At 44.0% G+C, this 27663-nt stretch overlaps 1 protein-coding gene across 4 annotated transcripts in view; it reads left to right on the plus strand.

Moving 5' to 3' along the window:
• Positions 1–26606, plus strand: part of LMAN1 (lectin, mannose binding 1) — a 58639-nt gene extending 32033 nt beyond the window's left edge. The window contains exons 11-14 of one of the 4 annotated variants that reach the window (XR_012233998.1): positions 10978–11125; positions 14898–15013; positions 18365–21102; positions 24345–26606. Coding sequence is in view for 1 of the 4 variants with exons in the window: in XM_073584793.1 (XP_073440894.1) it covers positions 10978–11125; positions 14898–15013; positions 18365–18401 (301 nt within the window). In the remaining 3 variants the exon portion in view is untranslated. Of the gene's footprint in view, positions 1–10977; positions 11126–14897; positions 15014–18364; positions 24043–24344 lie in introns of those variants that run through there. The other 3 variants (XR_012234000.1, XR_012233999.1, XM_073584793.1) reach the window with 3 other exon arrangements.
• Positions 26607–27663: the final 1057 nt, after the last annotated feature.

Consider the following 27663-nt stretch of genomic DNA (forward strand, 5'->3'; position numbering starts at 1 on the left):
GGGGCATCTTAGCGGCAGCTCCCCAGGACGAGCTGGCAGATCTAGCAGATCAAATTAATCATGCGGGTAAATCCCTTTTAGCCGCCTCCTTAGATGCGGCCGGGTGCGTAGCAAAGGCTAACAGCAACATAGTGGCTGTACGCCGAGTTCTTTGGCTAAAGTCATGGAATGCGTACACCACCTCTAAGAAGTCGCTTACCAATCTGCCTTTCCATGGTTCTAGACTCTTTGGGGCCAAGCTGGATCAAATAATTTCCGATGCCACTGGGGGGAAAAGCACTTCTCTCCCCCAGTCTCGACCAAAACGCCTTTTTAACAGAAAAGGTTTTCGCCCGTTTAGGCCCTTTCGTCCGTTCTCGTCCACAGAGAGATCTACCCAGCAAGAGCGGCCTTCCGCATCTAGGGAGCGAGAGCAGAAGAAACAATCTTACAAACCCGCTCCCCGCTGGCGATCTAGAGGGCAGTATTCCAGGTCCTCAGGTGCCCGTTCCGGTAGGTTTTCCTCCAAGTGACGGGGCACCCCCACCTGGAAGTTTTTCCAGGGAGGGAGGCAGACTTTCCTTTTTCATGGACGCTTGGCTGTCAGTTGTCGACGACGCTTGGGTCATGGAGATCATCGCATCCGGCTACAAGATCCAATTTTCTTCCCCGCCAAACAGACGTTTTTTCCTGTCTCAACCTCCAAGACAACGGTCCCATATTCCAGGGTTCTTTTAGGCCGTCTCCTCCCTTCTTTCCGCCGGAGTAATTGTGCCCGTTCCCTCAGTCGAACGGTTTTCATGGTTCTACTCAAATCTCTTCGTAGTCCCGAAGAAAGACTGCTCCCTACGGCCAATCCTGGACCTAAAATTGCTCAATCGCCACGTGAAGATTCTTCACTTCAAAATGGAGTCTCTCCGATCGGTGACAGCCTCAATGGAACCCGGAGAATTTCTCTGTTCTGTGGACATACGGGATGCCTATTTTCACATTCCTGTGTGCTTTCAGCATCAGAAATATCTCCGGTTTGCGATTCAGGAAAGTCACTACCACTTCATGGCTCTTCCTTTCGGCCTAGCCTCCGCTCCTCGGGTTTTCACAAAAGTGATGGCGACGGTCATGGCCATCCTTCGATCCAGAGGGATTCTCATCATCCCTTACCTGGACGATCTCTCAATCAAGGGCTCGTCCCGTCAAGACTGTCTCTTAAGTCTTCAGATAACTCTAGATACTCTCGACCGTCTCGGATGGTTAGTCAACAAGGAAAAGTCCATCCTCAATCCCACTCAGCGTCTGACCTTTTTAGGCATGGAATTCGACACGAATCTGGCCCGGGTGTTTCTTCCGAGGGAAACATTTGCGTCTCTGTCCAAAGGGATTCAAGCCCTCAAACGGCCATCGCCCATTCCCCTTCGGTTCTGCATGAAAGTTCTGGGGAAGATGGTGGCTTCCATGGAAGCAGTGCCCTTTGCGCAGTTTCATCTTCGCCCCCTTCAGCTGTCCCTCCTTTCAGCCTGGGACAAGACGACGTTGTCCTTAGACCGTCCCATTCTCCTCCCTCTCAAAGTGAGGCAATCCCTGACTTGGTGGACAATGCCTACGTCAGTCCTCCAGGGGAGGTCCTTCCGTTTCAGTGGCAAGTCATCACCACCAATGCCAGCCTGCTAGGTTGGGGAGCGGTTTTCCATCACAGAACGGCCCAAGGCCACTGCAATCCACAGGAAGCTCTTCTTCCTATCAATCTTCTCGAGATCAGAGCAATCTTCCTGGCCCTTCTTCGCTGGCATCCCTTCTCGTCGGCAAGCCGATCCGCATTGTCGGACAATGCCACGGCTGTGGCGTACATAAACCATCAGGGCGGCACGCGCAGCCACCAAGTGATGTCAGAAGTGGCCAGATACTGCGCTGGGCAGAACGTTACGTTCCAGCTCTCTCCGCCGTTCACATTCCAGGGGTGGAAAACTGGGCAGCCGACTTTCTGAGTCGGCAAGGCCTGGCGTCGGGCGAATGGTCTCTTCATCCCACAGTCTTCGATCAGATATGCCAGCGCTGGGGTTCTCCGGATGTCGATCTCATGGCATCTCGGATGAACCACAAAGTTCCGCGCTTCGTAGCCAGGTCCAGGGATCCTCTAGCCGTCGCTTGCGACGCCCTGGTAATTCCGTGGTCCCAGTTCCAACTCCCTTATCTGTTTCCACCTCTTGCCTTGATCCCAAGAGTGGTCAAGAAAATAAAATCAGAAGGCGTTCCAGTGATTCTTGTGGCTCCAGACTGGCCAAGAAGGCCCTGGTACGTGGAACTGGTGAACATGCTCGCGGACGTTCCCTGGAGGCTTCCAGACCGTCCGGATCTTCTCTCGCAAGGCCCCCTTTACCACGAGAATTCTCGGTCTCTGAGTTTAACGGCATGGCCGTTGAGGCCACAATCCTAAAAGAATCAGGTTTGTCCAACCAGGTGGTTCAGACGATGATCAAGGCCAGGAAACCAGCCTCTTCCCGCATTTACCATAGGCCTTGGAAGGCCTTTTTCCGTTGGTGCGACGATAAAAAGGTCTTTCCAATGTCCTTTTCCATTCCGTCCATACTGGGGTTTCTCCAGTCTGGTTTAGATTCGGGTCTGTCTCTCAGTACCCTTAAAGGCCAAATTTCCGCTTTGTCTATCCTCTTCCAAAGAGAGCTCGCTTCCTTACCGCAGGTTAAGACATTCCTCCAAGGAGTCGCTCATGTGGCTCCCCCTCATCATTCACCGATAGAACCGTGGGATCTCAATCTTGTTCTTAGCGCTCTCCAAAAGGTGCCGTTTGAGCCCATCCAGGACATTCCCTTGTCACGTCTGTCATGGAAGGTAACCTTTTTGATTGCCATTGCATCCATCAGAAGAGTCTCTGAGCTAGCGGCCTTGTCATGTCGTTCTCCTTACCTGGTGCTCCATCAGGATAAAGTCGTCCTCAGGCCCGTTCCTTCCTTTCTTCCAAAGGTGGTATCCTCCTTCCACATCAGCGAGGATATCGTTCTTCCATCGTTTTGTCCTGCTCCTTCTCACCCTCTTGAGAAGTCACTCCACAATCTGGATGTTGTTAGAGCCTTGCGTGTCTACCTCGCTAGGACCGCTTCACTTCGTCAATCCGATTCATTGCTGGTCATCTCTGAAGGTCACCGGAAAGGGCTTCCAAATCCACGATCGCTCGCTGGATTCGTTCTACAATTCTGGAAGCATACCGACTTCAGGAAAAACGGCCCCCTCCGGGAGTGAGAGCTCACCACCCGGGCTGTGGCAGCTTCGTGGGCCGTTCGACAGCAGGCATCGGCTCTGCAAATTTGCAGGGCCGCGACCTGGTCGTCCTTGCACACGTTTGCGAGGTTCTACAGGGTTCATACCCAGGCCTCGTCTGATGCAGTTGTTGGTAGGAAGGTTCTGCAGGCGGCGGTGGCGCACCGACCGACCTAAGCCCTTCCTGTTCTTTCGTTCCTTCTTGCTGTTCCTACCCTTGGGACTGCTTTGGAACGTCCCATGGTAATCTGTGTCCCCCAATAAGGCGATAAAGATGGATTTTTGGTTCTTACCATAAAATCTTTCTTGGAGCCTTCATTGGGGGACACAGCACCCTCCCTGTTTACGTTGTACCGTGTTGGGCCTTTGAGTCCCTTGTTTGGTTGGTACATATATTTAGAGTTACATGGTTTTTTCCTACTTCTTTTTCACCAACTGAGGTACCTTGGTGCCTGTCGGTGTGTGTATACTGCCGGGGAGGAGCTAATTTTTCTTGTTTTGCATAGTGTCAGCCTTCTAGCAGCAGCAGCAGCATACACCCATGGTAATCTGTGTCCCCCAATGAAGACTCCAAGAAAGAGATTTTACGGTAAGAACCAAAAATCCATCTTTTGCTACTCCATCTAAGAGCAGCATAATATAGGGGCAAAGACCGTGATTCCAGCGATGTATCAATTTCTGGGTTGCTTGCCGCAGTTTTGATAAGATCACGTTTTTTTACTGCTGCAGATCTGCCAGTTCTCTGAATGCTGAGCTCTGTATAACCCTGCCCACATCACTGATTGGCCCCTTTGTGCTGATGCACAGTGTACACAGCTGCCAATCCGTGATGGGGGCGGGGTTACACAGCTAATGAATAACCTCCTGCTGATAAAACACTGATTGTTCTCCTTTTTAAACTTTTTTTTTTGTCAAATTATTCAATAAAAAAAATTAAGGAAAGAAGGTGAAATGTGTAAAATATTAGTCTTGCCTGTAAAAAGCACGCAGCCGATTACCCCCTCTGTAAAACTGTGACGAAAATGCATGCTTGTATTGAGAAAAAAAAAAAAATCATCTGTCTGGAGGATATAGATATATATAGATAGATAGATAGATATATTCTTTGTACCTAACTTTATGGTTTGATTTTGCAGGGCGAGAGGTGTGTTTTGTTTTTTTTTTTTTTTTTTTTTTTTAATACACCAATTTGGGGTAGATTGATTTTACAGGCTCTTTGTTTCTCTGCACATTCAACTTTGATGTGGACTGTGGTCATAAATCAGCAAAGAGCAGCTCAGAAAAAGAATAGAACAAAAGTTACAAACTTTCCCGTTAGACCTTCAGAATAAGCTCGCTGACAGTTGATAAACTCATTTTGCAATACCCAGGCTATAAAAGGCCAGCGGTGTCACATTTTATAGTGAGACCCATTTGCAAAATAGCCACAAATACATGCATTTTTGAATAAATACAAAAAAAAAATTGTGCTTAAAAGTGGAACCCTACTTTAAATCTTTGGACAGCTAAATTAGTTTAAAGGGTTATTCCAACTTGTCAAGTTATCATACATTTGCTTTCTCTGAAAACAGCGCCACATCTGTTTGTGCCTGGTATTGCAGTCTAGCCACACGAAAGGGATGTTCCCAGCTGGATACTGCCAGATAGTCCTTACGAATACAAGCAATTTTGCCTTTCACTGATCAGCCATTCTTAAAATATTTACACTTTTCTTTACAGCTTGTTGCCTTGGAGACTGACCACTGCTGCTAGTCAGCAGAACAGGTTGCTGTGCTTACAAGCTCTTTTCTGTTTAGCTTGTAAGCACTTTTTTTTTTGGAAGCCGGCCAATAACAGTGGTTACTCTGCTTACAAGCTAGACATCAGCGGTCTCCGAGGCAACGAGCAGAAAAGTGTTAATATCTCAAGAACAGCTGCAAATTTTTATAAGCAGTAAATTGCAAAAGTGCTCGTTTTATCAGGTACTATCTGACAGTATCCATCTTACGGAGATGGGAATAGCCCTATAGATTTAACGAAACTTAGAACAGTTGTGGACAGTTGTTGCAGAAGTAAATGATGTATTATAATAGACTGTGTCCCCCTCCCCTGGACATGGTGTGATGACTTCACCTAGTGATATCGGACGCAGCGGCGTGACCATTGGCTTCTCTTGTCACTATCTAGGTCAGCTGCGCGCTGAAGATTATCATAGTTTTGTTTTCCAGCAGCGCAGCTTTTGCTTTAATATTCTTTCCAAATCTTTATTCCAAGTGAGCAAATTCGATTTACCCGTTTTAAGGTCTCAGCTCTTATTTAATATTTCCTTTAAACTCTGCTTTAATATGCTCTGGCCAGATTAGGATGTCGTTTCTGGGCATTTTTTATTTGGATAAAGTCATGACCGTGTAAGAGGATGCTCATTTCTCTCGTGAAGTAATTTTCTCGCACAGATTGCAGAATTTTCTTTCGGAGCAGCATGTTTTCCTGCCTTGTTTAAGATTTAATAATAGCAGTTAATATCTAATATGCTTCTCCGAGGATTTACGTATTACGGGTAAATCCGTGCATGAAGCCTATTGCCAATCTCACCATGTAAATATCTTCTAAGCTTCACGTTCGTATGTTATTTGCATGACTTATAGTTGGACTTTTCTGCGTGGATGAAATGAAAAAGGGACTTTTCTATATTTGTAATATTCTTTAATTTATGTTAAGAGGTTATACAATTTTCCAATAGGCTTTCTGTATTATTATTTATTATTATTATTTTAATATTTGTGCTTGCTGTCACGTATTCTGCTATTAGTGATGAGCGAAGGTGCTGGGATAAGGTGTTATCTGAGCATGCTCGGGTGCTAACAGAGTGACTTTGGCGCGCTTGAAAAATATGTTCGAGTCCCTGCGGCTGCATGTCTCTCGGCTGTTCGGCAGGCACAATACATGCAGGGATTGTCTAATAAACAGGCAATCCCTGCATGTGTTGCGGCTGTCTTAACATGCAGCCGCGTGGACTCGAACATATTTTTCAAGCACGCCGAAGACACTGTTAGCACCCGAGCATGCTCAGATAACACCTTATCCGACCACGGTCGCTCATCACTACCCACTATCTCCTGCAGGCCCATTGACCATAAATGCTGCACTCATGGATAGGGTATAACTTGGGGCGACCACTTTTTGGACATTCACGGTCATCTAGAAATGAGCAAATTGATTGCTGTACCCTGGTCAAGCAGCTGTTGTTAATAGTCCAGGCCACCCAACGGGAGACTTGCAACTCCTACCTAGCCAGCATCGCCAGCGCCTCTTCTTGGAGGACTGGCATCATTTCTGGATGACGTTGTGCCAGGTCTGCAAATCAGAAAAGGCGCCGTGGATCCTGGCAGCTAAGAGGCTCTACACAGGACTCCTAGCCAGAGGACACGTGAGTAGACTGGGGGTCGTTTTGCAGCATCGATGATATCCCCTTACACATGTGACTGCTGCAGCCAATCGCTGGCCTCCGTGGTGATGCTTGATTGGCTCCAACTATCACATGGCTGTAGATGACATCATCGCTGCAGAAAAAGTAAATAAAGACCGGTGGGGACCACTGTAGCAGCAGTGCTGGAACGTATGTAGATGACATCATCGCTGCAGAAAAAGACCGGTGGAGACCACCGTAGCAACAGTGCTGGAACGTATGGGGACTATTGGTTACTTACCGTATTTCTCCTACGCCTCATTGGGGGACACAGTGACAGTAGGTGTTATGCTGCTTGCCACTAGGAGGACACTAAGTACACCAGAAAAAAGTTAACTCCTCCCCTGCAGTATACACCCTCTTGCTGGATGAGATTTCTCCAGTTCGGGGAAAAAAGCAGTAGGAGCTTAAACGGTCAACAAAAACTATAACTATGTCAAAACCTAAGAATGCTACAATGAGCCAGTAGGCTAAACAGGGTGGGTGCTGTGTCCCCCAATGAATGGCTCGGAGAAAAGGATTTTACGGTGAGTACACAAAAATCCCTTTTTTTTTTTTTTTATTAACACCTTTTAACTTTTAGATATATATTTTTTTAATTATTATTAAATTTGGTAAAAATCTCCTGAGGCCCCGCGTTTACCACCTTTTGTTGTTTTTGTCAAATAAGAGTTTCAGGACTAAATTCCGTTACTGGGGATATAAATAATTTATATATTTTTTTTTTTCTTTCCTTTTGTGTCTTTTGCCAGAAGTAGAAAAGGGATTAAAATCAAAATCCTCCTGCTGATAAATATTCCCGTTTACAGACCTTAATCTTCTTTGAAACAAACTATAAATAAATGGCGGCATAACAGGACGGCTGAGTGATACAAGCATATTGATTAAGCAGCATGTCCGCGCGGGCTGATCCGATCACGTTACCGATCCGTGTAAACGGCCGGCTACGGAAACACAGGCTGGATTTTAATTAGATTTTTTTTTTTTTTCCTTTCTTCTATAGCAACAACAGAATGAAAGGGAGGAGAAAAAACAAAACAAACCAGGGCTGCAATATTCCAGCGCTAGAAGAGCACATATGGGAAATGAGTTTCTCTTATGTTCAGTGTAATCTTGGACCTTAGCCCTAAATCTTTCCTTATCCTTAAGCCTCTTCATTTCTTGCACGACCGTATTAATTTCTTTTGGAAAGCTTTGCGTTTTCCCGATGACAGACGTCTCTGTCAGGGCCGTCGCACCAAAGGAAAGAAGCCGTTCCCTTCTCGAAGGACTGCAGTAAATATAAAAAGCCACAAAATAAATAAAATAGCCATTGGTTTAAAATAGTCCGGTCGCTCTTGGTTATTTCAAAGGGACATTAAATAAAATTAAAAAATTAAATAAAAAAACAAAATATTCTTCTACTTTTTTTCTGACTTGCACAGGCATCTGGAAAATGTAAAAAATAAATAAAAAAAAAAAGATACTTTTTATTTTTTTTTATTTCTCTGGAGGCATCCATTTTACCCCCCCCCCCCAATAATTCTTCCAGGGGCGTGGCTCAGATTGACACATTGTTTTTGAAGTTGGCAAGGTCCCACCCCCTTAACCCTTTTAGCTCCCTTGGTGGTGGCTGCAGTCAGAAATTACTTTAACTCTTTCTGCCTAATCAGGGAATTTGGTGCTAAAAGGGGGAAAATTCACTTTTAGGGGTTTCCCATTTTCATGCTTACCACTTAGTCATATGTTAAAGTTTGGGCACCCCTATTAATGTCAACCTTTTTTCTTTATAACAATTTTAGTTTTTGCAACAGCTATTTCAGTTTCATATATCTAATAACTGATGGACTCAGTTATATTTCTGGATTCAAATGAGGTTTATTGTACTAACAGAAAATGTGCAATCTGCATTTAAAGAAAATTTGACCGGTGCAAAAGTATGGGCACCTCAACATAAAAGTGACATTAATATTTCGTAGATCCTCCTTTTGCCAAAATAACAGCCTCTAGTCGCTTCCTGTAGCTATTAATGAGTTCCTGGATGAAGGTATTTGTGACCATGAATGCCTGAGTAGATTTGGAGCGGTGTTTTGGATCATTGTCTTGCTGAAATATCCATCCCCTGCGTAACTTCAACTTCGTCACTGATTCTTGCACATTATTGTCAAGAATCTGCTGCTACTGAGTTGAATCCATGCGACCCTCAACTTTAACAAGATTCCCGGTGCCGGCATTGGCTACACAGCTCCAAAGCATGATGGAACCTCCTCCAAATTTTACTGTGGGTAGCAAGTGTTTTTCTTGGAATGCTGTGTTTTTTAGCCTCCATGCATAACGCCTTTTTGTATGACCAAACAACTCAATCTTTGTTTCATCAGTCCACAGGACCTTCTTCCAAAATGTAACTGGCTTGTCCAAATGTGCTTTTGCATAGCTCAGGCGACTCTGTTTGTGGCGTGCTTGCAGAAACGGCTTCTTTCGCATCACTCTCCCATACAGCTTCTCCTTGTGCAAAGTGCGCTGTATTGTTGACCGATGCACAGTGACACCATCTGCAGCAAGATGATGCTGCAGGTCTTTGGAGGTGGTCTGTGGATTGTCCTTGACTGTTCTCACCATTCTTCTTCTCTGCCTTTCTGATATTTTTCTTGGCCTGCCACTTCTGGGCTTAACAAGAACTGTACCTGTGTTCTTCCATTTCCTTACTATGTTCCTCACAGTGGAAACTGACAGGTTAAATCTCTGAGACAACTTTTTGTATCCTTCCCCTGAAAAGCTATGTTGAATAATCTTTGTTTTCAGATCATTTGAGAGTTGTTTTGAGGAGCCCATGATGCCACTCTTCATAGGAGAATCAAATAGGAGAACTACTTGCAAGTGGCCACCTTAAATACCTTTTCTCATGATTTGATACACCTGGCTATGAAGTTCAAAGCTCAGTGAGGTTACAAAACCAATTTAGTGCTTCAGGAAGTCAGTAAAAAGTAGTTAGGAGTGTTCAAATCAAGAAAATGATAAGGGTGCCCATACTTTTGCACCGGTCAAATTTTGTTTAAATGCAGATTGCACATTTTCTGTTAGTACAATAAACCTCATTTGAATCCAGAAATATAACTGAGTCCATCAGTTATTAGATATATGAAACTGAAATAGCTGTTGCAAAAACCAAAATTGTTATAAAGAAAAAAGGTTAACATTAATAGGGGTGCCCACCTTTAACATATGACTGTATACCTGTGGATAGGTAATGAATGTGTGATCGCTAAGGGGTCCAACTGACGGGATCTGTAGACCCTCATTTACATGAAGCAATGATTTATTTTGCGCATGTGTCATCCATTATATATATATATATATATATATATATATATATATATATATATATATATATGTATGTACAACTTAAGGACCCTGTTGAAAAGTGAGCGTTTAAATGGGTTGAGTGGGCCAAACAAAACTTTTCCCAGTGGAATGTTTAAAGGGGTATTCCCATCTCTGATATATCAAGTGTAATAATATTAAAAATATCTCCAATTAGAAATGTAGTATAGTTCTTCTGATTTGCCATGTCGCTTACCCCGTGTGCAGGGCATTGCAGTAGCCTAGGTATCCATGGTTACAACTACTAACTGACTGTGGTCGAAACCATGGATACCAAAAGCTACTGCAATGCCCTATACATGGGGTAATCGACATGGCTAATCAGAAGAACTATACTACATTTCTAATTAGAGGTATTTGCTAATATTTTTATTACACCTACTACATATTGGGAGACGATCTTGGAGATGAGAATCACCCATTAACTAAATAAAAAATAAAAAATCATTATTACCTACTGCATCAAGCACAGGTTTCTCCTTGGTCCTCACAAAGACAGGAAGGGGCTGGCCTGTGATTGGCTGCAGTGGTCAGGTAATTTGAACATCGCATTATTGGATGTTTTATGATGACATGCCGCTCAATCGCCTGACCATTTTAGCCCTGTTGGGGGAGGGCTGAGGGTTGGGTACCGTGACATGGCCGCTTCTGGATCCAGGTGGCTGCCTGTCTTGTCTTGAGTTTATTTTTTTGCCTTTCCCATCCACTGGGCAAAGTTCTATTTTTCCCAGACAACCCCTTTAAGTTCTCAGGCCCCCAGCGATCTGACACTTGTCTTCGATTTGTAATTTGTGAGTAGGTAAGATGTTACAGCGGGCCAACGTCGTCAACAAAATGCTTTAAAGAGTACACTGAACATTCACGCAGGACATAGTGCAGTCGTCATTTGGTTAAAATGATTTTGTTTTTAAATTTTCCTTAAGGAATTCAATGAGTGAAACTTTAAGACTGGTCTCTGGGAATCAGCACGGGGGCGCCGCCGGCTACGAGAACACCCAGCACTTCAATGACATCAAAGAACATCTCCATCTGGTGAAAAGGGACATTGAGTCTCTAGTACAGAAGAACCTGGTAATCCTAGCTTGTTTCCTCTCCATTCTCGCTGTAGGGATAAGTAACTCTGCCGTAATGAGGCATAGTGAACAATTACAGTACTCCTTTGTAGACAAATGTCCATGATAACTGTTAATGCCTAGTGACTACTTGTCTGTGCCTCTACCATACCCTGGCAGGACATTACAGCAATGAGCGGAAAGTGCTGACACCCCCCCAGTGTAACTTCCACTTATACCTGACTGTTCTGCTGCTACTAAGATGGATCCATGGCAGATTGCTCCAGGCTGTCAGCTTTCTCTGCTGTCCCCTTCCTATGTTCAGTGTTTCAAACGGAAGCGGGGTTGTACATGGTAGATCAGTGTATATCCTGGGCGGGGTGGGACCTTCCTAGAATTTAGGGAAGGTAGATCACAGGGTGTGGATAGAGATGAATGCAGGTAAGTAACGGGGTGGTAGAGAGGTACACACTGTTCATCTGTGTTAAAGGATAGGTATGCACCCACCGCAATGTGTGGGAGTGACGCACCACCCAGCATCATTGTGGAGATTTGAAAGTGAAAGAAGGGTTAAAAATAGGAGAATCTGACTTAGTTTGACAAACTATATTCACTATTTTGCTGGTGCAGTCACTGTGTACATACATTACTGATCCTGAGTTACATCCTGTATTATACTCCAGAGCTGCACTCACTATTCTGCTTGTGCGGTCACTGTGTACATACATTACTGATCCTGAGTTACATCCTGTATTATACCCCAGAGCTGCACTCACTATTCTGCTGGTGCAGTCACTGTGTACAAACATTACATATTACATTACTGATCCTGAGTTACATCCTGTATTATACTCCAGAGCTGCACTCACTATTCTGCTGGTGCAGTCATTGTGTACATACAGTGGGGAAAAAAAGTATTTAGTCAGTCAGCAATAGTGCAAGTTCCACCACTTAAAAAGATGAGAGGCGTCTGTAATTTACATCATAGGTAGACCTCAACTATGGGAGACAAACTGAGAAAAAAAAAATCCAGACAATCACATTGTCTGTTTTTTTTTTAATTTTATTTGCATATTATGGTGGAAAATAAGTATTTGGTCAGAAACAAAATTTCATCTCAATACTTTGTGATATATCCTTTGTTGGCAATGACAGAGGTCAAACGTTTTCTGTAAGTCTTCACAAGGTTGTCACACACTGTTGTTGGTATGTTGGCCCATTCCTCCATGCAGATCTCCTCTAGAGCAGTGATGTTTTTGGCTTTTCGCTTGGGAACACGGACTTTCAACTCCCTCCAAAGGTTTTCTATAGGGTTGAGATCTGGAGACTGGCTAGGCCACTCCAGGACCTTGAAATGCTTCTTACGAAGCCACTCCTTCGTTGCCCTGGCGGTGTGCTTTGGATCATTGTCATGTTGAAAGACCCAGCCACGTTTCATCTTCAATGCCCTTGCTGATGGAAGGAGGTTTGCACTCAAAATCTCACGATACATGGCCCCATTCATTCTTTCATGTACCCGGATCAGTCGTCCTGGCCCCTTTGCAGAGAAACAGCCCCAAAGCATGATGTTTCCACCACCATGCTTTACAGTAGGTATGGTGTTTGATGGATGCAACTCAGTATTCTTTTTCCTCCAAACACGACAAGTTGTGTTTCTACCAAACAGTTCCAGTTTGGTTTCATCAGACCATAGGACATTCTCCCAAAACTCCTCTGGATCATCCAAATGCTCTCTAGCAAACTTCAGACGGGCCCGGACATGTACAGGCTTAAGCAGTGGGACACGTCTGGCACTGCAGGATCTGAGTCCATGGTGGCGTAGTGTGTTACTTATGGTAGGCCTTGTTACATTGGTCCCAGCTCTCTGCAGTTCATTCACTAGGTCCCCCTGCGTGGTTCTGGGATTTTTGCTCACCGTTCTTGTGATCATTCTGACCCCACGGGGTGGGATTTTGCGTGGAGCACCAGATCGAGGGAGATTATCAGTGGTCTTGTATGTCTTCCATTTTCTAATTATTGCTCCCACAGTTGATTTCTTCACTCCAAGCTGGTTGGCTATTGCAGATTCAGTCTTCCCAGCCTGGTGCATGGCTACAATTTTGTTTCTGGTGTCCTTTGACAGCTCTTTGGTCTTCACCATAGTGGAGTTTGGAGTCCGACTGTTTGAGGGTGTGCACAGGTGTCTTTTTATACTGATAACAAGTTTAAACAGGTGCCATTACTACAGGTAATGAGTGGAGGAAAGAGGAGACTCTTAAAGAAGAAGTTACAGGTCTGTGAGAGCCAGAAATCTTGATTGCTTGTTTCTGACCAAATACTTATTTTCCACCATAATATGCAAATAAAATGAAAAAAAAACAGACAATGTGATTTTCTGGATTTTTTTTTCTCAGTTTGTCTCCCATAGTTGAGGTCTACCTATGATGTAAATTACAGACGCCTCTCATCTTTTTAAGTGGTGGAACTTGCACTATTGCTGACTGACTAAATACTTTTTTTTCCCCACTGTATATTACATTACTAATCCTGAGTTACATCCTGTATTATACTCCAGAGCTGCACTCACTATTCTTCTGGTGCAGTCACTGTGTACATACATTACATTACTGATCCTGAGTTACATCCTGTATTATACTCCAGAGCTGCACTCACTATTCTTCTGGTGCAGTCACTGTGTACATACATTACATTAGTGATCCTGAGTTACATCATGTATTATACCCCAGAGCTGCACTCACTATTCTGCTGGTGCAGTCACTGTGTACATACATTACATTACTGATCCTGACTTACATCCTGTATTATACTCCAGAGCTGCACTCACTATTCTTCTGGTGCAGTCACTGTGTACATACATTACATTAGTGATCCTGAGTTACATCCTGTATTATACTCCAGAGCTGCACTCACTATTCTTCTGGTGCAGTCACTGTGTACATACATTACATTAGTGATCCTGAGTTACATCATGTATTATACCCCAGAGCTGCACTCACTATTCTGCTGGTGCAGTCACTGTGTACATACATTACATTACTGATCCTGACTTACATCCTGTATTATACTCCAGAGCTGCACTCACTATTCTTCTGGTGCAGTCACTGTGTACATACATTACATTACTGATCCTGAGTTACATCCTGTATTATACTCCAGAGCTGCACTCACTATTCTTCTGGTGCAGTCACTGTGTACATACATTACATTAGTGATCCTGAGTTACATCATGTATTATACCCCAGAGCTGCACTCACTATTCTGCTGGTGCAGTCACTGTGTACATACATTACATTACTGATCCTGACTTACATCCTGTATTATACTCCAGAGCTGCACTCACTATTCTTCTGGTGCAGTCACTGTGTACATACATTACATTAGTGATCCTGAGTTACATCCTGTATTATACCCCAGAGCTGCACTCACTATTCTGCTGGTGCAGTCACTGTGTACATACATTACATTACTGATCCTGAGCGACATCCTGTATTATACCCCAGAGCTGCACTCTCTATTCTGCTGGTTCTCTTGGAAAACCATGAACCATTTAGTACCCCCCTTCCCCCACATGGCGCAGTGCCGAGCTCCTGTATTGCGGGGGGACAGGTCTCTTTTCCTCCATCAGATTAATGCACAGTATTAAACATCTGAAAACGCAGGTCTCCCTGACATCTGTGTAGACAGTGAACCGGTAGCTCATCCTGGCAGATAACTTATTGATTAATGCTACATAAAATTATCTCGGTTTGTTTTTTATGGTTTTTCACTTTGTTCTTGCATTTCTTTTCTAGCCTCACGAAAAACAGAAATGCCCTGAAATTCCGGTTCCCTCGTGTCTATCCACAGCGCACTTCTTTATGTTCGCAGCTGTGCAGAGCGTGTTATTCATCGGTTACATCATGTACAAGTGAGTGCCGCACATTCCTGTAGTCAGAGATGGAGGCGAGCGACACCTTGTGTGTAAGACATCACTTCCAGGCTAGAATAATGTTGTTTTCTCTGAATCTCCGGTTTTTTATATCTCTGTCCTTGAATTGGTATTTAACCCCCTTCCTGAGAGCAATGCATGGGGGAAAAGGGTGAGGTCTACCGACGAACTTATTACAGGGCACGTCGGGTTCAGATATTTTGTTTTCAAATAATTTTATTGTTTTTTTAGAAATAAACAGGGTAGGGAAAGGAAGGTAGGAAGGGAGTGGGGAATAAACAACCTTGTACAGGTACGCAAAAAAAATTTAAAAACTAGAGAACCCACAAATAGGCATAGAATAACATATATCGAATAACAACATAAAAGAAAAAAAAAATCGACAATCCTTATTATGGGGAAACATTCTTGGATGGAGATACAGCATCCCAGTACTAAAGCGCCCAGGTTTAAACTTCAAAATATAATGCCTCGTTAAGTCTATTTGATATGAAATTTGTTGTTCCAGGTCTTCCATTTTTTTGAGTATTTGTGAATGTGATTGTTGTTAATCGCAAATCTGCGTTCGGGTTCAGTTATTTTGTAACCCCTTCCTGACTTGGCCTATTTTCATTTTGGTGCTTTCATTTTTTTTTTTTTTTCTTCCCTTCCGCCAATTTTTTATTATTTTTTTGTAACGTAGCAAATTGTAGTTTCGATTAACATCACTCATTTTACCGTAGAATGTGCTGAAAAACTGGAGAAACAATAGATCTGGTGAAAATAAAAATAGGATACAGTTCTTTCCTATTATTTTTTTTTTTTTTTTTTTTTTTTGCAATTTGTATCGTGCAGTAAAAATTACCTGTTAGCCAGTCGGTACAATTACTGCGACGATTAATGAATTTATAAACTTTGTAGTTTTTATAAAAAAAAAAATTTTTGTATTTGAATTTCATAAAACCAAAAAATATTTTAAGCTTTTAAGCTGCACAAATTAGTATGTTGGTAATCTGCTACAAAGCCCTGTCGCAGGAAGCGGTATCGGTGATGGGAAGTTATCTGCACCCCGCAGTTGTGTGCAGTGGAGGTCTGGAATGGCATAACAGAAAGTGCACATAACTCATCTCTTTGATTCACCTTCATTTTCTCCATTTTTCGTTCCTTTGAGATACTGAAAATGCCAACCCCTTTCTGCAGTGATTCCCCCTCTCCTCTCAATTCATTGCGAGTGATTAGCTTTTAGTTGACACATGTCCCTGTGTCAGGCATCAGGGAGTGGAGAATAATGGGATCAAGAGGGACAGGCGATCAGTGAGGCAATAACTGCTCTTTTTTTTTTGTTTTATTTTTGTAAATATTAAACTGCACAGTCCCTTTAAACCAACATGCTCTGAAACATTTTCAAACAAACTGCACTTATAGGTGGTGGAGTATGCCTAGTATATGTAATTTCAGTAGGGAGCCTAAGTAGGCTATTTTCCTTCCCTCCCTCTCTTCCCTTTCCCTCCCTCTCTTCCCTTTCCCTCCCTCTCTTCCCTTTCCCTCCCTCCCTCCCTCTTCCCTTTCCCTCTCTTCCCTTTCCCTCCCTCTCTCCCCTTTCCCTCCCTCCCTCCCTCTCTCCCCTTTCCCTCCCTCCCTCCCTCTCTCCCCTTTCCCTCCCTCCCTCCCTCTCTCCCCTTTCCCTCCCTCCCTCTCTCTCTTCCCTTTCCCTCCCTCCCTCTCTCTCTTCCCTTTCCCTCCCTCCCTCCCTCCCTCTCTCTCTTCCCTTTCCCTCCCTCCCTCTCTTCCCTTTCCCTCCCTCTCTTCCCTTTCCCTCCCTCTCTTCCCTTTCCCTCTCTCTCTTCCCTTTCCCTCCCTCCCTCCCTTCCCTTTCCCTCTCTCTCTTCCCTTTCCCTCCCTCCCTCTCTTCCCTTTCCCTCCCTCTCTTCCCTCTCTTCCCTTTCCCTCTCTTCCCTTTCCCTCCCTCCCTCTCTTCCCTTTCCCTCCCTCCCTCTCTTCCCTTTCCCTCCCTCCCTCTCTTCCCTTTCCCTCCCTCCCTCTCTTCCCTTTCCCTCCCTCTCTTCCCTTTCCCTCCCTCTCTTCCCTTTCCCTCCCTCCCTCTCTTCCCTTTCCCTCCCTCCCTCTCTTCCCTTTCCCTCCCTCCCTCTCTTCCCTTTCCCTCCCTCCCTCTCTTCCCTTTCCCTCCCTCCCTCCCTCTCTTCCCTTTCCCTCCCTCTCTTCCCTTTCCCTCCCTCTCTTCCCTTTCCCTCCCTCTCTCCCCTTTCCCTCTCTCCCTCCCTCTCTCCCTCCCTCTCTCCCTCCCTCTCTCCCTCCCTCTCTCCCCTTTCCCTCCCTCCCTCCCTCCCTCTCTCTCTCCCCTTTCCCTCCCTCCCTCCCTCCCTCTCTCTCTCTTCCCTTTCCCTCCCTCCCTCCCTCCCTCTCTCTCTTCCCTTTCCCTCCCTCCCTCCCTCTCTTCCCTTTCCCTCCCTCTCTTCCCTTTCCCTCCCTCTCTTCCCTTTCCCTCCCTCTCTTCCCTTTCCCTCCCTCCCTCTCTTCCCTTTCCCTCTCTCCCCTTTCCCTCCCTCCCTCCCTCTCTTCCCTTTCCCTCCCTCTCTTCCCTTTCCCTCCCTCTCTTCCCTTTCCCTCCCTCCCTCCCTCTCTTCCCTTTCCCTCCCTCCCTCCCTCTCTTCCCTTTCCCTCCCTCCCTCCCTCTCTTCCCTTTCCCTCCCTCTCTTCCCTTTCCCTCCCTCTCTTCCCTTTCCCTCCCTCTCTTCCCTTTCCCTCCCTCCCTTCCCTTTCCCTCCCTCCCTCTCTTCCCTTTCCCTCCCTCCCTCTCTTCCCTTTCCCTCCCTCCCTCTCTTCCCTTTCCCTCCCTCCCTCTCTTCCCTTTCCCTCCCTCCCTCTCTTCCCTTTCCCTCCCTCCCTCTCTTCCCTTTCCCTCCCTCTCTTCCCTTTCCCTCCCTCCCTCTCTTCCCTTTCCCTCCCTCCCTCTCTTCCCTTTCCCTCCCTCCCTCTCTTCCCTTTCCCTCCCTCCCTCCCTCTCTTCCCTTTCCCTCCCTCTCTTCCCTTTCCCTCCCTCTCTTCCCTTTCCCTCCCTCCCTCTCTTCCCTTTCCCTCCCTCCCCTTTCCCTCCCTCTCTTCCCTTTCCCTCTCTTCCCTTTCCCTCCCTCTCTCCCCTTTCCCTCCCTCCCTCTCTCCCTCCCTCTCTCCCTCTCTCTCTTCCCTTTCCCTCCCTCCCTCCCTCTCTCTCTTCCCTTTCCCTCCCTCCCTCTCTTCCCTTTCCCAATGACAGTTTTTCTGCGGGTCAGTGCCAGTTTACTATAGAAGTCTTGCACCCTAATAATCATTTTCTCTTATTTTTGTTTGCAGAAGTCAACAAGAAGCAGCAGCCAAGAAATTCTTTTGATGATCGTCGTCGCTTTGTATGCGATCACCGCTCTCTGCCTGGCCTATGTTTGTACATGAGGGACTTTTTTTAGTATTGCTCACCTAGATTAAATTATTGAATTTTTTGGGAAGGGAAAGCGAGAACTTCTATTGACTGAAGAACGGCCAAAGAGGCGGAAATGGGAGGAAAAGAGGAATATATATATATTTTTTTTTTATCTTTTTTAAAAGTCATCCATGGGACAACACGCCATCTCGCATCCGGTTATTTTAATTTTTTGTTTTATTTTTATTTTGTCTGTTATGACTCAGGGAGAAACGTTTTTATTTTTCCCCTGCTTCATGCTTAAAAGAAAAAAAAAGCTTAATTTACCGAAAAAAGTGCTTATTTTAACGGTAATTTCTAATTAAGTTGAATGTTTTTTAATATGATATATTACGATTGGAGAAACCACTGAGATGTAGTTTTATTGGGTTTTTCTTTAAATAACAGGTGTTTAGTCATGGAATGGAAAAAAAATTGTAACTTTTCTTTGTAAAAGAATTTGTAAGAAATCCTAAAAATCCGTGATACAGCGATATGCATGGGGCCTAAAGTTTATATTGCAGTGTTAACTTTTTTCTTATTTTTTTTTTCCCCCATGATTTAACGGTTTTATTTATAAGGGTATGTGCACACACTGCGGAATGGGGTGCGCATTTGGCCGCGCGGATTTTGTAAAATCTGCAAGTAAATCTGCAGGTCAAAAGACCTACGGTTTGCCCTGCGGTTTTTCATCTCCACAAGGGAGGAGATGGCAAACCGCAGCGGAATCCGCAGAAAGAATTGACATGTCAATTCTGCGGTTTTGAAACCGCAGGAAAACCGCACGGAAAAATCCGTACCGTCTGCACTGCAGTTTTTAATATCCATAGGATATTATGGTACTGTACACCGCAGCAAAAAGTGCTGCGGAACCGCATCAGAATCCGCAGCGTGTGCACACACCCTTATAAACCCCTTATGTCCAGTATTACTAAAGCAAAGGTATTGCAATCTCCAAATGTTCGCCAGTGGTGTAGCGGAGATACCTGTGCCAAGAACTAGGCAGAAATCTAAAGAAACTTTAAAAAAATGTTGGAAAATTTCCCTATATGTTTTTGAGCAGCCGTGCGTGGTCTACCAGACGGGTACAGCAGCTTAGTGTACTACAGTCCTAGCAGCCTTTATACTCGTACTTGGAGGATTTGTCAGTAGGTCAAAAGTGGCTACTATATTCTCATTTTATTCCCCCTCCTCCAATGAGTAATTTTTTTTTTTTTTTTTTTTTTTTAAATTCTCCATACGGTTCCAGAGCTATGAAGTTTTTTTTTTATTTAGCACTAATTTTTAGGGTCTTTGCTAAGGGGGTGTGGCTCACATGATTCCTTGGGGGCGTGTATTTTGACTGCTGTGCATAATTACGCAGGAAGCCACGCCTCCTAGGAAAAGACCATAATTATTGCTAAATTAAGAAAAAAAATCATGATATTCAGGGAAGCATCAGGAATAAGTTAAGAGCAAAGACTGGGAGCTTTTATATCTAAAGTAGAACCACACCAAGTCAAGAGTTTGAGGGGTAAGGATTGGCACCAAGATACCTGTTTTATACCCACAGCCAGTGTGCTCACTCGCTTGTCTAGATCGCTCGCTTGCCTGTAGCGAGCTTCTGCGTGCACGGATTGTGTGCGCAGGAGATGGCGCACCCAGACATGGAAGAGTGTAATGCTAAATCAGGGGGCAGCAAGGTGCACAGAGTGCCGGACCACCCAAGGGTGCACAGAGTGCCGGACCACCCAAGGGTGCACAGAGTGCCGGACCACCCAAGGGTGCACAGAGTGCCGGACCACCCAAGGGTGCACAGAGTGCCGGACCACCCAAGGGTGCACAGAGTGCCGGACCACCCAAGGGTGCACACAGCACCCTATTTTGCATATTGATTAAACAGAATTTTGTGGACACTAATGCCAACAATTGATATACTAATCGTGTGCTTTTTATAGGAGCTAAATCCCATATAATACTCTGCATATAATTTGTATTTGTGGACGGGGGGGGGGGGCTACAGACACCCTATAATGTGAATATCATTTATCTTTACAAATAATGTCCAAAATTTGGTTAGCCGTCGGGACCCTGAAATCTTCTGCATAGACAGCGTTAAATGATAGCATTTTTTGCAGACACCACTAGGGGGAGCTTATTGCATACAGTTGACTAATGTATTAATTGTATCTCCATCTGCAGTGAACTCCCCCTAGTGGTGGCTTCGGATAAGTAGAATTTTCTCGTGTAACTCTTATCTGTGCAGGGGATGTGATCCTTTGTATTAGAATGTATAGATGTACACACCATACATCCACGCTGCTGGGATTCTTCTTTGGATGTATAGGGGTCATCCCCACTAACAATATAATATTGATGCCAGGGGGCAGACTTCTGACATGGAAGTATAGGCTAGACGTCTGTGTGTTTAATATAAAGCTACCTTAATTATCATATATTTCATCTCGTCCTTAATACTCTGTAACTTGACTTTTTGTCACTGTAGAAAATGTACAGCATAGCTGTATGTGTGGCTGAGCTGCAGTACCATGCCTGACCTGTGGACTCCTGTGGCGCTGTGAAAACTGTCATGTTTTTTCGAACGTTGGATTGAGTTTACAGAAATCACAATTTGTCGTGTATTATGAGTGTCCAGGTGAAAATCTCCATTGTATGCATCCATGTTGTAATGTAATCTGATATTCGTTTTCTTGGTTCATTACTAGTGATGAGCGAACGTACTTGAATAAATTATCTGAGCATGCTCGGGTGCTGACCAAGTGACTTCGGAGTGCCCAAAAAATATGTTCGAGTCCCCGCGGCTATTTGACAGCCGCAGAACATGCAGGAATTGCCTGTTTGTCAGGAATCCCTGCCCGCGAGACATGGAGCCGCGGGGACTCGAATACATTTTTCTAGCACACGGAAGTCACTCGGTTAGCACCCGAGCATGCTCCGATAACACCTTATCCCAGCACGTTCACACATCACTATTCATTACATTGGAAGTCGTACCTTTCCTTGGATACATAATGACTGATATTAGAGGGTCTGGGTGCTGTCTTGATCCGTTGCCACACCTCCGATTACACCACCGTTTTCTGTTATGTTTAGGGGCTGATGGAGTGCCTTCGGAGGGTAACTTCTCTGCACGTGACCCCTTATGTATAATTGACGTCATCGAGGTGCTACCACCTCACTTAACCCACTGCAAGCAATGAAAACCGCTTTGGTGTTCGCAATATGACAAAGTGCCATAAAATGCTTCATTTATCAGGTTACAACAGCTGGAACAATAGTGATCAGCAATTTCCGTGGGGAAGGTTTGAATCTTGGAAAGTGGGGTTGTCCTATCTGGAAACCCCCTTTAAAGGTGTGGTCAGTGTACACTCTTATTGGTGGACTACGTGCCATGTTAATAGTAGCTGGCAGCTAAGCAACCAAGGTTACAACAGCTAGAACATTGGTGATCAGTGGATAGCATCGGGAGGGTTTGAGTTTTGGAAAGCTGTTTGTCCTTGTTGGAGGCGCTGAGGCTGCATCAAAGTGTAGACTAAGGAGTGTCTTGCAGAGCCTGCTGAAGGATATGTGCAGCTTATTAAGTAGGGGTTATGTATTAAGGGTTTTCTTAGCATTTGACATCCTCTGAAAAATTGCAGCTTTGTTGAATAAGGCCAGATCCGGCACAGATGATGGTGGGGCTCCCATCTAATAAAGACCCCCATACACAGCAGAGTAAAGTTGGCAGATATAGGCAGTATATTGGGGTCTCCCGACTTTCCCCCCAATAGATTATGCCCGGGGAGAGAAAGCTGCGGCCTCCTGAATTTTGCTCTCAAACCACAATTTAGGGGGTTTTATAATCTGAAATTAGGTAATCTGATCTAATCTGTATAAATCTACCTGGTAAATTTGCCTGTTCAGCTCACGGTAATGTTTCCTAATGTGTAGTTTCTCAGTACAAAGAAAGGAGTTAGGCCTGTTTCACACTTCCGTTTTTGTGTCCGCCAAACGGATCCGTTTCCGTTTTTTTGACGGAAACGGATGCAAACGGATCCGTTTTTAAAAAAACGGATCCGTTTTTTGACGGATCCGCGGTAACCGCTATGGGACAAAAACGGATCCTGCAAAAAAATGGCGGATCCGTTTTTTTACGGAAACCAACGGATTTTGACGGATTTGAAAAAACGGAAGTGTGAAACAGGCCTAAGCAGCCATGGGGTGAGAGCTGGGAGGCCTCTATACACAGTAGATGATCCTCCGTGCCTGCAGTTATGGCGGGGCAGGTTCCCATTCATCGGCCCCTGTAATCACACCGATGAATGAGTGCAGATCGAATTGTACATATTCCACCAGTGTTTATGGACTGACATCGTCCTTTATACAGTAAATGTACGCAGCGATACATTCCCTGTAGTCTTGAACGAATAAGAACACGGTCTACATTGAATGTTCCTTTAAGAAAACACAACTCTTTAAAGCTGCAGGTCCCTTTAAGAATGAGCACAAACAAACTGAGGACCTGAAATTCTAGAATAAACTGCACCGAGTGATTGTAAAAGTAAAAAAAAAACTGGCATTAGTGCGAATATGATCTATCCTTAAAAGCTAATCAGTCAGGTTACAACAGCTGGAACCATAGTGATCAGCAAATTACAGCCAGAAAATTTGAACTAATGGCCAAATAGACAAGTTGTAACAATTGTATCACATCCGTGTTTGCTGCAAGAAATACAAGGGGGGTGGACTAAGCAAAATGCGCCAATGTGTGGCAGCTTGGCTATGTGCACACGGAGATTTTTGCCTCTGCAGATTTTGTAGTGAAAACCGCAGATAAATCTGTGGTTTTACACCTCATAATGGATGAGATGTGAAACCGCAGCGTTTCTGGACAAAAGAATTGACATGCTGCGGATTGTAAACCGCAGCAAAACCGCGCGGAAAAATCCGCAGCATGTGCACAGCGTTTTCCAGTTTACCATTGAAAACAATGGTACTGTACAACGCAGCTAAATCTGCTGCGGACCTGCAGCTGCAGAAACGCTGCGGATCTGCAGCAGAATCCGTACCGTGTGCACATACCCTTTGGCCTACGGTATACAGCAGGAGCTTTACCCAGGGTACATTGTTTTTTTGTTCAGTACATTAAAAATCACAACAAAAACAGAGCTCGACGTAACATATCTAGCACAATGCTCCAAATTTATTGTATGCGGGCAGCACTGTGAAAAATTTGGCAACTTTTTTTTTTTTTCTGCCTTCTCGTTATACGCTTAAAGGGGTATTCCCATCTTCAAGATCCTATCCCACTATGTAGTCGGTGTAATAGGAGGTCTTGGAGATGGGAATACCCCTCTAAATATAAATCCAGGACCTTGTTAATAAATCTCCTCCCTCTGTACTTGTTTTGTGATTGCCACATATAATTCACCTGCTTGTGTTATTCTGTATATTTACCATTGATAAATACAACCAGTGTTACCAGGAGCAGGATGGCGTATTATTGCCACAAACCCAAAAGCAAAAATGACACATTTTTCTGTTTTGTTTTTTTTTTAACCCAAAAAATAATAAATCCATGAAATGATGAATTTGATTCAGGATTTGTTTTTGTTTTTTTTCTTTCAACGCCACGTATTCTGTAATCATAGCCATGACTGATCCACCTCCCACGTGTTACCCAACCCTTGTGAGAACACGTGTGGGCCGATTCGTCATTTACCCTTTTTTTCCCCATTTAAGTTACACTTAAGTATTATCTTACACTTTTTCACTGTTGCGTTTTGGGCCAAGTTTTTAATGTCGTTTGTTGGTGAATTTTGCGCATATTCAACTATACTTTTTTTATTTTTTTTTTTTATTTTGTGCCTTTTTTTTTTTTTTTTTTCTTCACACTAGACTTTGGAAATCAAGGTCCCAGAGTCTGGAGGAAGAGTGAAGAGGCCACAATCCAAGCTGCTGGAGGTCTAGTGTGAAGTCTGCACAATCAGTGATGTTTTGGGGAGCCATGTCATCTGCTGGTGTAGGTCCACTGTGTTTTACCAAGACCAAAGTCAGCACAGCAGTCTACCAGGACATTTTAGAGCACTTCATTTCCTCTGCCGACAAGATTTTTGGAGATAGAAATGTCATTCTCCAGCAGGACTTGGGCCCCTGTCCACACTGCCAAAAGTACCAATACCTGGTTTACACACAACAGTGTCACTGTGCTTCATTGGCAGCAAACTCACCTGACCTTAACCCCATAGAGAATCTATAGGGTATTGTCAAGAAGAAGATGAGACGCCAAACACCACAATGCAGACGAGCTGAAGGCTGCTATCAAAGCAACCTGGGCTTCCATAACCCCTCAGCAGTGCCACAGGCTGATCGCCTCCATGCCACGCTGCATTGATGCAAAAAGAGCACCGACCAAGTATTGAGTGCATTTACTGATCATGCATTTCAGTAGGCCAACATTTCGGACTTTACATTCATTTGTCAACCTGGTGTTATAAAGTATTCTAATATACTGAGATAATGACTTTTGGGTTTTCATTGGCTGTAAGCATAATCACCAACATTTACAGAGTGATTTCACGTGCTTATTTCTGTTATGACTCTAATGTACACTACCGTTCAAAAGTTTGGGGTCACCCAGACAATTTTTTGTTTTTCATAAAATCTCATACTTTTATTAATCAAATGCGTTGCCAAATGAATTTAAAATCTAGTCCAGACATTGACAAGGTTCGAAAAAAAGATTTTTATTTGAAATAATAATTTTCTCCTTCAAACTTTTGCTTTCATCAAAGAATGCTCCCTTTGCAGCAATTCCAGCATTGCAGACCTTTGGCATTCTAGCAGTTAATTGTCTGAGGTAATCTAGAGAAATTTCACCCCATGCTTCCAGAAGCCCCTCCCACAAGTTGGTTTGGCTTGATGGGCACTTTTTGCATACCATACGGTCAAGCTGCTCCCACAACAGCTCAATGGGGTTGAGATCTGGTGACTGCGCTGGCCACTCCATTACAGATAGAATACCAGCTGCCGCTTCTTCCCTAAATAGTTCCTGCATAATTTGGAGGTGTGCTTTGGATCCAATGATGCGCTGTCCACAGGGTATGGCATTGCAAAATGGAGTGATAGCCTTCCTTATTCAAACTCCCTTTTTACCTTGTACAAATCTCCCACTTTACCAGCACCAAAGCAACCCCAGACCATCACATTACCTCCACCATGCTTGACAGATGGCGTCAGGCACTCTTCCAGCATCATTTCAGTTGTCCTGCGTCTCACAAATGTTCGGTGTGATCCAAACACCTCAAACTTGGATTCATCTGTCCATAACACTTTTTTCCAATCTTTCTCTGTCCAATGTCTGTGTTCTTTTGCCTATATTAATCTTTTCCTTTTATTAGCCAGTCTCAGATATGGCTTTTTCTTTGCCACTCTGCCCTGAAGGTCAGCATCCCAGAGTCGCCTGTTCACTGTAGATGTTGACACTGGCGTTTTGCGTGTACTATTTAATGAAGCTGCCAGTTGAGGACCTGTGAGGCGTCAATTTGTCAAACTACAGACTCTAATGTACGTGTCTTGTTGCTCAGTTGTGCAGTGGGGCCGCCCACTTCTCTTTCTACTCTGGTTAGAGCCTGTTTGTGCTCTCCTCTTGTAGGAAATCTTCAGTTTCTTGGCAATTTCTCGCATGGAATAGCCTTCATTTCTAAGAACAAGAATAGACTGTTGAGTTTCACATGAAAGGTCTTTTTTTTGGCCATTTTGAGAGTTTAATTGAACCAACAAATGTAATGCTCCAAATTCTCAACTAGCTCAAAGGGAGCTCAGACTTGCTCAAGGGTATTCTAACCATCCAGTAGCCTTACACAGTTACCAAACAAAGTACCATAAGAACACTGAAGTGATGTTTGTTGGAAATGGGCCTCTACACCTATGAAGATATTGCATTACAAACCAGACGTTTTCAGCTAGAATAGTCATTTACCACATTAACAATGTATAGAGTGTATTTCTGAATCATAATGTTAGCTTCATTGGAAAAAAATGTGCTTTTCTTTAAAAAATAAGGAAATGTCTAAGTGACTCTAAACTTTTGAATGACAGTGTATGAGTTTCACTTTTTGTATTGAAGAGCTGAAATAAATTAACTTTTTGATATTCTAATTTTGTGAGATGCACCTGTATATGAGCCCAAATGCACAATATTGCAAACATTCTATAAATTTTAGGTGAAAAGTTTGCAATTTGTTGATTTCTTGGTTCTGCTTAAGAAGGCAAAATAACTTTTTATAATAATGTCATACTTGCCCAGTTTCATGGTGCCACGATGTAACTGGTAGCCAGCTACTAGTGATGAGCAAGCATTCTCGTGTCTTAATCGAGTATTTTCGGCGTCCTCGAAAAATATTTGAGTCCCCCGCGGTTGCAGGTCTCGTGGCTTTTCGACAGCCGCAACACGTGCAGGGTTTACCTAACAAACAGGTAATTCCCGCATGTGTTGCACCTGTCGAAAAGCCGCGAGATCTGCAGGCGCGGCGACTCGAGCTTCATTTTCGAGCACGCAGAAGAAACTTGGTTAGAACACGAGCATGGTCAGATAACATCACTAGTGGCCACATATCTGGACAGCACGGTGGCTCATTAGTCCATCCAAGGACCTCATCTACATGTGGCTTGTATGTTCGCTACATATTTGGACGATTTTCTCAGATTTTAGACCCACTGGGGATGTGTCTGTTTTGGGAACAAGTCACATCATCCAAGAAATAAAACACAAAAGCTCCAGAATTTTTATTTGTATTATTTTGTGCTGTGTTGCGATGTTCCTGTTCTTTCTGCTGGAAATGTATAACTAAATTGAGAAACAGGAGATTCCATCCCCCTTATGGATAGTGTGTCCTATCACTGTTCAATCAATGTTGGCTGTACCAGGAGAATATGTCAATATATTTTTGTTTCCAGGAAGAATAACAGAGGAACAGCCCAATACAAAGCTGTGGATGTCCTACAGATCCATTTTAAAGTTAAAGTCCGCACTTTGATTCTGCTCCGTAGAGGGAAGGCCGTAATTCATAGACCGCACGGCTCGATATTAAGACGTTACTAACAAATCCGTGGAATCCCTTCCAGGATTAAGCGCGTCGTTGACCAGTGAGAACAATCCATTTGTTTGCCTCGGCTTGTGTTGATTTCATAAGGAGAGTTAATTTCTTTGAAATGA

Source organism: Dendrobates tinctorius, unplaced genomic scaffold (assembly GCF_039654945.1).
Source record: "Dendrobates tinctorius isolate UK_male_01 unplaced genomic scaffold, ASM3965494v1 ptg000085l, whole genome shotgun sequence".
In the NCBI taxonomy this organism is placed as follows: domain Eukaryota; kingdom Metazoa; phylum Chordata; class Amphibia; order Anura; family Dendrobatidae; genus Dendrobates; species Dendrobates tinctorius.